General features: G+C 39.0%; 1 protein-coding gene across 1 annotated transcript in view; it reads left to right on the forward strand.

Annotated features, from left to right (window-relative positions):
- IL1RAPL1 (interleukin 1 receptor accessory protein like 1) overlaps positions 1-12914 on the forward strand; it is a 2286687-nt gene that overhangs the window by 1043416 nt on the left and 1230357 nt on the right. Inside the window, exon 3 of the mRNA XM_075335457.1 lies at positions 868-1147. Within this exon, the coding sequence (XP_075191572.1) occupies positions 868-1147 (280 nt within the window). The remainder of the gene's footprint in view (positions 1-867; positions 1148-12914) is intronic.

The raw sequence follows: 12914 nt of genomic DNA on the forward strand, positions 1-12914 counted from the left end.
CGTGTGACAGCTACGAGCAGAAACACTCACCTACTCGTTCATCGCTGACACGGCACTCATTTTCTAAAAATCGCACGTCCTGTTGTTCATCATACACGGGGCAGCACACATCACTCCGTGTGACACCCCGGGAATGATAAACTGCAGCTTACCTATGGCCGCCGCCAATGTGGAAGGAAGGAGGTGGGCGGGATGTTTACGTCATGCTCATCTACGCCCCTCCGCTTCTATTGGCTGGCCACTGTGTGCCGTCGCAGTGACGCCGAACATCCCTCCCCCTTCAGGAAGTGGATGTTCTACGCCCACAGCGAGGTCGTTAGGAAGGTAAGTACGTGTGACGGGGGGTTACAGCATTGTGCGACACGGGCAAGAAATTGCCGTGCCGCACAAACGACGGGGGTGGATGTGATCGCTAATGCGATCGCACGTCAAATTGCAACGTCTAAAGCAGCCTTTACACTTTGTATTGGAACTGCTCTTTCACACTTTTCTTCTTCACCTTTGTATCTTTCTTATTAAAATCAATGTTTACAAAACATAATTTGCAACATCTACTTCACTTCACATCTACTTAATTTACACTTAACTTTTCTGATACAAATAATTATCACTGAAAGGTGTAAAAGTATTATCACGCTGGGCAATAATATTCTACACATCAGTAACGTGTCAGCCAGCATATTATAGAAATTGGTCTAACACTGTCTATATTTGCCTAAGGTAATGAGACTCTATGGTGTAATGCGAAATATAATCTGCATTCTTCTAGTTACTTGATTTGTTTTTCCGATTTCCCAGTTTATAGTTATAGATGAGTTAATATCCTGTTTGATGAAGATCCTAATGGATTCTCTTTTTTTCTTGCAGCAGACGGATGTACAGACTGGTCGGTGGATTACAAGAAATATCAGGTTTTGGTTGGTGAACCTGTTCGGATAAAATGTGCACTATTTTATGGATACATTAGAGCAAACTATACATTAGCACAGAGTGCTGGACTCAGCTTGATGTGGTATAAAAGTACTGGGCCTGGAGATTTTGAAGAACCAATTGCTTTTGATGGAATAAGGATGAGCAAAGAAGAAGATGCCATTTGGTTTCGGCCAACTGTGACAGAAGACAGTGGTCTTTATGCATGCGTCATAAGGTAGGCGTTGGTGTGCATGATACGACTGAGAAAATTGTGTCACTTGCAAGTTCTAGTGACAAAGATGAAACTGGTGGAGGAACTTCAGATTTTGTATTTGATATCCAGTAAATATTTTAAAGTCATACTGTGATAACATAGTCTCCATAGGCTTGAAAATAAAACATACTCCATCTAGTTCAGCCTATTATACTGCAATGTTGATCCAGAATAATGCAAAAAACCCCATAAGGTAGAAACCAATTTTCTTCATCTTACCATGTGTATAAATACTCTGAATCTCATTTCATGGTGTTAATTGACACCAGAAGAATATGGATGTGTGAAAAGAAGATGAGAAGAAGCACTATGTATCACCTCACCCACTTACAGTAGCATTACTCTGCCTTAGTTCTCAAGCCCAATTATCTTTCAACTTCTAGAAGGCATGGAGCTACGTTTCATAACATGTTGCATACATGTTTAACATCTTAATTTTGTATTATGGCAATATACTAATAAGGAAATCTCATCATGGAACCTAAATTAATCTAAAAATATAATTTAACTGTCTTTGTCCCACTACACAAGTAGCTGGAGTTAGGTCAGTTTGCAGCCAACATTAAAATGTCATTAAATATACAGTGCCAAATATAATAAAATGTCATCAAATATACAGCTATACAGTGCCATGCAAAAGTATTCACTCCCTTGACTTGTTAACTATTTTGTTACATTACCACCTGTATTTAAATATTTTTATAATCTGAGTCGTATATGATGCATCAGCACTTAATAGTCTAATTTGGGAAATAAAGTGGGAAAAATATAGGCAAAAATTGCATTTATGGGATAAAATAAATAAAAATTGCCATGCACATATGTATTCGTTTATTTTGCTATAAAGCCTCTAAAAATTTCTAGTGCAAGCAATTATCTTTATAAATCACATGGTTAGTGAATGGAAGTCCACCTGTGTGTGTGCAATCTAAGTGTCCCGGGGTTTGTCAGTAAATACACACCTTTTCTGAGAGGTCACATAGACTGCAACACCAATAGGCAAAGGAACCACTAACCAAACACCATGATTACCAAAGAGGTTTCCAAACAAGTCAGAGACAATGTTACTGAGAAGTACAAGTCAGGGTTGGGTTCTAAACAAAATCCCAGTCTCTGATGATCCCCTGGATCCATTATCATCAAATGGAAAGAACATGGTACCACAAAAAAAACCCGCCAAGGGAGGATCGCCAATCAAAACTCTGAGCCCGGGCAAGGAGGGCATTAATGAGAGAAGCAGCATAGAGACCAAAGGTAACCCTGAAGGAGCTGCAGAGTCTGGAATATCTGGTAATATGACCACGTATGGACCACACACTCCATAGAGCTGGCTTTTGTAAAAGAGTGGCCAAAAAAAAAAGAACCTTTTCTTACAGTCAAAAATTGGAAGTCTCATTATGAGGTTTCCAAAAGACATGTGGAGACTCTCCAAATGTATGGAAGTAGGTGTTATGGTTAGAGGAGATCAAAATTGAACTTTTTGGCAACCAAGTTAAACACTACGTCTGTGGGATTTTTTTCAGCAGCAGGGAAAGGTAAAATGGTTCAAGTTGAGGGAAGATGGATAATGCAAAATACAGGGATATTCTTGAGGAAAATCTGTTTCCGTCTGTCAGTGATTTAAGACTAGGAAAGAGGTTCACCTTCCAACAAGACAATGACCCAGAGCTTTCTGCTAAAGCAACATTAGAGTGGTTTAGGGGAAAATATGTAAATGTATTGAAGGGGCCTAGTTAAAGCACAGACCTTAATCCTGTGCTCAGACTTGAAGATTGCTGCTAACCAGAGGAAACCATGTAACTTGAAGGAGCTGGAGAAATTTTGCCTTTTCGAATGGGCAAAAATCCCAGTGGCAAGATGTGGAAAGCTCATAGAGACTTATCCAAAAGTGACTTGCAGCTGTAATTGCTGCAAAAGGAGGCTGTACAGGGTATTGATTTTAGGGGGTCAATAGTTATGCACACTGAAGTTTTCAGTTATTTTTTCCTATTTGTTGTTTGTTTCACAGTGAAAAAACAAATGTTCATAGTTGTAGGCATGTTCTTGACATGAACTGATGAAAACCCCGAAAGAAACAGTGAAGTTCCATTGTGTGAGGTTGTAAAACGTGAAAAATTTGAAGGGGGTGAAAACTTTTGTAAGGCACTGTAATTTAAGTAATACATGATTGTCAGGTGTCCAATTATTTAAACTCCCACCAATTACAAAAATTTGAGCCGCAAAAAAAAACTTGTGTGAGTGGAGAGGTAGAGCTCATGCTTTGCTGCCACTCCATTCACTTCAGGGGGACTGATAAACAGCTGCTGGCTGCTTTAGAATGGACATCTTCACTCAATTCCCAGAATAGACAATGAGGCCCATCTAAAAACTATCTGTGAGGGTCCCATTGACCTATACCAATCAAACTTTTATCAGCTTTGCTGTGAGTAAAGGAAAAATGTGTTTTGTAGGTAAAAACCTTTAGGTTACGTTCCACAATCCTGTTTTGGTAAGATGTTGATGTTGCTGAATTTCTGTACCAATTTTGCACCTATTATTTAAATTAAGTTAGTTGCTTTTTTTCAATGTAATTTTGTGTGTTTTTACATGCGTTTTTGGCACATTTTTGATGCTGTATTTTTCCTCTTCTTGGTGTGCCTTGCTTTAAATAAAGATGCTTTATTTTTGATAGTTCTTAGTATTTGGCTTGGACAAAACTTTATTAAACTCTTCACGGCCGAGTACGTACTGTACGTCCTAAATCATGAAGGGTGGTCACCGTTGGCTGCTGCGGTGAGCCAGCAGTGATCCCTACACATGTCTGCAGATTTGTGCAGTAGACATGAGTGCCTCACAGGTGCTAGTGGATTCTCAATCCACCCACGCCTGTTAACCCCTTAAATCGCGCTGCATGAAGAAGAATAATTTGAAATTTACATATCACATCAAAGTATTTCCAAAGGAAGGTGCAATAATTAAAACATATACTGTCCATTCAACCTCTTTAGTCTGATACAGACGCCGAATGCTTGGTTTGTGCAGGGATTTCCATCGAGACATTGCCTGTCTTTTAAGAATATCTAATCTAAGAGTCCACTGTCTAAAAGGTAGAATGCTTTGATAAATCACTTTCAATATCTCTTAGTTACTTAGGTCAACTTATCGAATGGACACATGACACAGCTGACTTTACTATCCATAGCTACTTCTTAGCTACACAGCAATTCATACAATCTTCACAATTCTGGAGTTAATCATCATCCAGCATCACATAATCATTCTCCCAATTTATTACCAAAGACTCCACCCTTGCCATAGGCATGTTCACAACTGCTAGTTACCAAGCAGGCATAATATCTCATATCGGCTACCTTTTCTCCACTCTCATGTAGAGATGAGTGGACCTTTGAAATTTTGCATTCACCAGTTTCGGCTATATGTTAGTTAAAAGTTTGGTTTGGGACTTGGACTTGACCCCGGACTTTGAACCCCATATAAGTCAATGTAGACCAGAACATCTGTGCTGTAAAATGGTCTCTCTCTATCTGCTCCGCTCTGCTGCAGCCTTTCAACAAACTTTGTTAGCATATGAACAGCACCTGAACTCTGACACAGACTTGAATGGTCAAGTCCAAGACCAGGACACCTGCTGTTTTGTATGAACCCTGAATTTTACAGCTTGGATTTGCTCATCTCTACTCATAAGACATTTACAACACAGAATCTGGTCATTTCTTCCCTGTTCCAGTGGATCATTTAGCTATCAGTAGTAATACTCCTACCCCCCTTTCCCCGAGGACATGGTGCCTGGAGCCAATATTCCCCACACCATTCCAGAATCATAAAGCAGCAACCATGATAAATTTAGAAGAGGAAAATATACCATGCGCCATCTACTATGATATATACTGAATATTAGAACATTTCCATTATAGTGCATAATTTAATAAGTCAGGGTCATATTCTGTAAGACAATATTCCATAACATCAACCTGGCATATAAACAGTAGACAACATAAGCACAATGACATGTGCAGATGTATTAAAGCTCAAAGTAAACAGAGAAGGACACTCTATGGATGTTCTAACTCGCCTTTGTTATTTACGTAGGAAGCCATTCATTTACTTATATGAGAAACCACTCTACATATAAAGGCTGCAGCACAATCTTCAAATATCTTAAGAAATAACACTTTCTATAACTGTTTGAATCAGCAGCAATATTATATTCTCCGAGTATATACAAAAACTAACAAACACATTTCATAAATGACTGTACGACATATAGAGCCTTACAGTGTACTGGCAGCTCTGGCAATTTGTACCTGAATCACCTGCCCTAGTCCTTGCTCCCAGTTACACCAGTGCCTCATGTATCCCAGTGAGTTATCGCCAGTCATATTCCAACTGCATTATCAAACCTGCCATCTAATGAACCTACAACTAGAGTGTTGTTCTTAATTAAATCACTTGCCATGATACTGATTTATGTAGAGTATGCAAAGTAAAGGCAATATATGTGTTCCATTATCTCCTATTGACGATACAGTATTTACAATTAACTATGGTATGGATCAAGGCTCGTACCGCACCATATTTTTTGTACCGTACAATAAATCATCGCTGGCAGTTTTATTGCCATCCTATTCCAATAAACAAAGAAAACGTAAGCGATTCAACTTTAAATACCTCATCTTAGGTCTTTCCAGTCATAGTTTTGACCTTTGGTCATGGTCACAATTCATCTAAAACAGCCGGGGCCTTTTTAAGTAAGCACTGGAGGCCTAAGGTCATTTGTGACTTAAGCTTCCCAGGTGTTTGAATAGTAAATACTCCTTATGGGCCAGTTTCATAACAGCAGGATTTATGGTTCTCTCAGAAAAGGTTGTAAACTGTATTGTAATGTTTAGGATATAATCTTGCTGAATATGCAGTAAATAAAAGGATGGCATTATATACAAAAATATTTTTCATGTGTCAGCTATGGAATAAGCCAACGCAAAAATGATATTTTCTATGTAAACTTTTGATGTATAGGAAATATGTGAAACTGGACTTAATAACAGATAATATTAGATTTGTGAACAGAATTACTACCCTGCTATGTCACAATAACATTGACTTTACAAGCATGAAAGAGTTATTTCCTTCTTGGACATTAATGACATATCAACAGGGTTTGGCATAACGGAAGACAATTATATCACTGGGGCCTGCTTCTATCTCAAGAAGAAGTCCTTGGCTTTTCCGGAGGAATAGGAGCTCAGCAACATTTCCATTCCTGATAGGAGCCCATTCTTGAGATACATTTGGTTCCCAGTAGTGGGATATGGGTATCTATTGGATACATCTGGAATATCCTGTCGATATGTCATGCATTTTACCTATGTGAATACCCCATTGGTTTTCACCATGTTGTACTAGCTTATGCATTTCATTATTACTGATTTAAATATTATTTCCATCCGCAGTAATGTAATAATAATGCCTCGCAGTTAGAAATGGAAAAATTAATTCACTTGACTACAAGCCATCTACCAGGCCAGTACTTGTACCTGCAGGATGGGAGACCTGTGGATATCATTACAGCTTTGCTTACCCAGATCATCCTTTGATTAGATGGGCTGGCTTGACATCATTTGTGCAACTCATTGCAATCATGAGATTGCCCCACTCTGGTTAATAAAGAGGAATGAAGAGCTGGGAATGTCAGGAGGCAGGGAAATTGATAAAACCAGTGGTCAAAGATTATTGACTTGGCCAATGAACCATAGTCCTACATCTAGTTCATTACTTCCATTTCTGCTCTATTAATCTACTATTAATCCTACCAACAGTTCCAAATTATGGAGGTTTTTTTTTACTAAAATTGCACTGTTTTAATTGATGTATCATCGTTTATCAAAATTACAATGCTAATTATGTAGGTGCCGTTATAGACAGACTTTCAGAAAAAACACTGTGTTCTAAAATACAAAAAAACTATATAAAAAACCTTGAGCATCTTTAAGACCTATACCAATACTCTATTATTGTTAGAAATCTTTAAAATATACAGCCACCTAACAGCTAGGTTCCCAACTTTCCAGAAATTCTAGTCCATAAAAATAGGACTTCTTTCTCTGTCCACAAAAAAATTTAAGGATACCGGGGTTTTTTATTTAACCTGAAGAGCTACAGAATCTTTAAAATAAAAAGTGCCATGAAAGTCTGATTATTTAGAATTAGACCTCTATCCTTTGCTAAGGAAACATCTTTCCTGAGAGAGCTTATTTGGGGTGAGACACAAGAGGTCTCCAAATCTGTCAATGTTGGTTAAGTTATGAGCGATGCATTGGAGACAAGAGCACACACGGCCAGTATCTGTCAATGTTCAAGGCATTTCTGGTCTTAGATCCCAAACCACAATGTGATGATTCTGATTGGTGGTGCTCTGCTCTCCCGCAGAGCCAATGCTTGGTTTTGTATTGTTTTCCAGTAGACTGGCTGTTCACAGTCTTAGGCCCTGTGGGAGGGCCCTGTTAGGTGGAGCCTTGTCCCAGGTTATTGCTCTGCTTTATTTTGGAGCTCCTTCTCCCTGAACACCACCAGTGATAGTTGCTGTGTTGCAGCACTGGCTCCCGTAAGTGACCGTGTTGTTCTTGTTCCGCTACCTCGTTCCTAGTACCCTCCTCCGCCTGTTTCTCCGACCCTGACTTGACTACCTGATTCCCATACCTAAGCTTGTATCTTGACCTCTGCTCCTCTCTCTCCCTTTGTACCTGTCATGTATTCCTGGCTTCCAGACCTCCGGCTTGTATCCTGACCTTGGCTCTACTCTCTCCCTTGTAACTGTTTAAAAGAACTGAGAGTCCTCAGTGGTTGATACCTTTTAATGGCTAACTGAAAAGATGGTAATGATTGCAGGATTTCGAGACTACTCAGGTCTCTTCATCAGGCATGGTATAAAACAAAATCTGAAGAGTCACTTTGTGTTATACCATGCCTGATGAAGAGACCTGAGTAGTCTCGAAAGCTTGCAATCATTACCATCTTTTCAGTTAGCCATTAAAAGGTATCAACCACTGAGGACTCTCAGTTCTTTTAAACAATTTTTTTATCCCTACTGGCTAACACGGTACAAAGATATATTTTACTTGTATCCCTTGTAACTGACACTGATTTCCGGCTCCTGAAATTTGGCTTGTTTGACTACTCCTCCAATAGTGTATCTAGCAACATCTAGTGTTCAAACATCATATATCTCATCCACTAGTGTACCTAGCGACACCTAGTTTTAGAGCATCCCACAAAAGTGTTTAATTACTCCCACAGGAGAAATGAGTATGTCTTACTACATTCTCTAAAAAAATATGTAAGTTTAGAGACAAAAAGCAATAAATCATGATTTTGCTGAATTTTTCCAAACTAGTTTTATAAAGCTCTCAATGCCTTCAGCAACTTTTAAACATTGACAACATCGGGTCTAATTAGGTTTACATGAATAACACATAAAAAGCTAACCCAACACCAAGTTATTAAAGATAGATATATAAATATATATTGTTTAACGGATAATCAAAGGGAGATATAAAATATTAAATATAAAAATATAACATATTAATCATATCACCTTCAAATTAAAGGGAATCTGTCCCCAGACACTTGCTCTGTTATGAAAGCAGCATGATGTAGGGGCAGAGAACCTGATCCCAGTGATATATATATATATATATATATATATATATATACAGTGTGCCCACCCATATCCTGTCCACAGACATCAACTTGAGAACGGCAGCAGCTATAGGCATAGAAGTGGTGTCTAGGTATAGTAAAGTAGCCATGCGCTACACAATGAAACCACCTATAGCGCCACCTGGTGGAAAACAACAGAGTTAGCATTTTTATCTTGAAAACGGAATGCAATATAGAAAAAAAGGAAATTAAAAATTGTAGGGCATAATCACTTCAATACGAATCGACACCTTGCATACAGAAATGCTATGATATGAAACCTATGACCCCCCCAAAACATTGAATGCTGGTCACGCGTATGACACTCATTTAACTTTGATGCTCAAAGTGGCCACCGTCAGCTGCAATGCACATCTGGACACTGGACAGCATACTGTATCTTGCTGCAGGTTGTGCAATATGGTAGGTGACACGTTTGCACAAGCATCTGTGATACATCATCTTAGATCCTACAATGTTGGTGGAGGGGTGACATACACCTGCTGTTTGATGTGACCTCACAGAAAGAAGTCCAATGGGGTCAGGTCAGGTGAGCGTGGAGGCCACTCCATGCAGCCACCATACCCAATGACTTGTAGGAAGGTCTCCATGATGTATCGCTTCACATTCGCAGCCTTGTGAGTTTTACACTTTCTAATCATAGCATTTCTGTATGCAAGGTGTCTATTCGTATTGAATTGATGATGCCCTAAAACTTTGTAATTCACTTTTTTCTCTATCTCATTCTGTTTTCGAGATATAAATGCTAACTCTGTTGTTTTCCACCAGGTGGCGCCATAGGTGGTTTCATTGCCTAGAGCATGGCTACTTTACTATACGTAGACACCACTTCTATGCCTATAGCTGCCGCCTTTCTCAAGTTAATGACGGTGGACAGGATATGGGTGGACACACTGTTTATTTTGGGGCTGCTTGGTAAACCTTTGATAACATCACTATATTATCTGCTGCAGATTATTATTATTTATTATTATAGCGCCATTTATTCCATGGCGCTTTACAAGTGAAAGAGGGTATGTGTACAACAATCAGCAGATCTAGCAGTTCTCTGAATGCTGAGCTCTGTATATAGCAAAATAAACTGATTAGCAGATTTCTGTGTACACTGTAAACTAACAGAAAGCTGACAATCAGTAGTGGGGGTGGGGTAAAGGTGGCTTTACACACTGCAACATCGCAAACGACATCGCTGTAACGTCACCGGTTTTGTGACGTAATAGTGACCTCCCCAGCGACATTACAGTGTGTGAAACACATCAGCGACCTGGCCCCTGCTGTGAAGTTGCTGATCACTACACATCTCTCAGGACCATTCTTTGGTCCTTTGTTTCCCGCTATGCAGCATGATCGCTAGAAAGTCTCAGTGTGTAAAGGGGACTTTACAGCGACTTCGTTAACGACTTCCCTTTCAAAAAGCTGCTTTACAACGTGCCCAATGACTAGCTAGGTCGTTCTGCAGGTCCGGATCGCTGCTGCATCGTTTTCCAGGTTTGCCTGTTTGACAGCTCACCAGCGACTCACCAGAGACTTTGTAGCGATCCCGGCCAGGTTGGGATCGCTGGTGGGATCGCTAGAAAGTCTCAGTGTGTAAAGGGGCCTTTACACAGGTCAGAAAACAACTAATCCTGCAGTGATAATCTGGCAATAAAACACTAATTTTATTTAAATAACAACACACAATCCAGTAAGTGGCACACTCCTGGAATCAGGGTCTCTACCCTTACATAATTCTGCACAGAATGCTTAGTAAAAAACTTGCTGAAAGATTTCATTTTATTAAAAGGGATTTGAACGTAGCCCTATTAGCATTAGCTACGTAGAGAGTGGGTACCGAGACAGGACATATGATGCATGCTGCTGCTTCATAGGAGCAAACCATAAGAAAGCAGATTACTGCATTACAATAACTTAAACAAGCTTAAACAATATAAAAATACATTTGACAAAGCATTTTTATGACACTGTAAAGATGAACAACAGGTGGCTTTTATGTCTCTCCCTTTAATAATGCTATTTGATGGGCTGCAGGGATCTGATAGAAGAAAAATACTATAATAGGACCTCCTAAGCTGTAATATAGTCTAACACATGAACAAGGAACATTGTCAGTCTTTTATAGAGCCCCATAGGAGCCTTTACATATTAATGAATTCTATGCTGTTCGCACATAAGAAAAGAAATAAATGTCCTCTAAGATTATGTGTTTAATATATGTATCTTGAAATCAATATGGCTACTGCATCTATTCAGACTTCTGCATGGTCTAAACACTGACATCCCCTGCAGCTTAATACTACCACATCTGGCATGTTAGTTGCCACTTCTATTATTCATTTATGTGCTTTCATGCACTGTGGATGTTAAGATAACTAAATATACATGTATACACTTAAACCAATTCTTAGTTGAATTACCTTTTACATTTTTTACAATATTCAATCTTTTGGGGCATTTTTCTATCTGCATGGCATACCAAGAATTGACAATCTATTTCTAATCTTCCTTGCAGTGGGCTTAAAATCTGTCAGATTGTGAGGGAAGGCTTAACATCTGTGTACAGAGCCTTCATCAGGTCTACTCTTTTTCTTGGTAAAATCATTCTTTTGTTCATTTAGTGGTATGCTTAACGTCATTGTCATGCTGAAAGTTAAAATTCCTCTTCATCTTCAGCTTTTTAGCAGAAGCCTGAAGATATTAAAGTAAAATTGACTGATATTTGAAACTATCTTGACTAAAGCCCCAAACCCATGCACAAAAAATGTCCCTAAGACATAATGCTGTCTCCACAATGCTTCACTGTGGGTATGGTATACATTTGGTAACACATAATATTGTTTTTTGTGGCAAACACACCTTTTAGAATTAGAACCAAAATGTTCAGACTAAAACATATTTTTCAATATGCATTTGTCAGATTTGACATAGGTTTTGGCAAATCAGATGGAAGCGGAGATTCCCAGCCAGTATCCCATGCTAGTACTTGGTAGTATCTGTCAGGCCTCAAACTAAGTAACGACTGTCATCCAACGAGGACAGGCAAAATGAGTTCAACAAGTCCATTGACAGTCGACGGTCATGCTGAACTCATTGTAGCGGCCCTTGTCAAATTTCAGATGTTACTTACTCTTTGGATGTTTTTCTTTCTAAGAAAAGTCTTCCATTTTGCCAACTTATCCCACAGGCCAGAAATGTGAAGCATATGAAAGATTATTTTCTCATGAAGTACACAACCAGTGCTTGCCAAAAATTGCTGTAGCTCCATTACTGTTGCCATAGGCCTCTTGGCAGCCTCCTGGATAAACATTATTTTTTTTCATCAATTTTTAACGGACAACCAGTTCTTGGTAATATCCCTGTTGTGCAAAATACTTTTTGATGATCATGCTCACAGTGTTCTTTTGTATATTTAATGTACTTTTTTCGCTTCTCCAGACCTATAACGTTCAACAATGAGTTCCCTTTGCTGTGTTGTAAGCTATTTATGGACAGTGTCCTTTTTTCAGCCTAATCGAACTAAGAAAATGTCAACAAACTACTAAAATAGTTAAACTTTATGCAATTTAATAAGAATTTGCACTGACTACTATTTAACACAAGTTTAAATGTGATTGGCTAATTTGTAGCACATGTGACATCCCAAATTATGAGCGGGCATTTATACTCATGTAACCACATATTTTAGTTTTATTATTTTTAATTTCTATCTCAAAATAATTTCAGTTTGTATATTATCATAGTATCATAGTTTTTTAAGGTTGAAGGGAGACTCTAAGGGGCACTTTGCACACTGCAACATCGCAGGTGCGATGTCGGTGGGGTCAAATTGAAAATGACGCACTTCCGGCATCGCATGCGACATCGCAGTGTGTAAAGGCTGGATGATACGATTAACGAGCGCAAAAGCGTCGTAATCGTATCATCGGTGCAGCGTCGGCGTAATCCATGATTACGCTGACGCGATGGTCCGATGTTGTTCCTCGCTCCTGCGGCATCACACATCGCTGTGTGTGAA

Source organism: Anomaloglossus baeobatrachus, chromosome 2, assembly GCF_048569485.1.
Source record: "Anomaloglossus baeobatrachus isolate aAnoBae1 chromosome 2, aAnoBae1.hap1, whole genome shotgun sequence".
Classification (NCBI taxonomy): Eukaryota; Metazoa; Chordata; class Amphibia; order Anura; family Aromobatidae; genus Anomaloglossus; species Anomaloglossus baeobatrachus.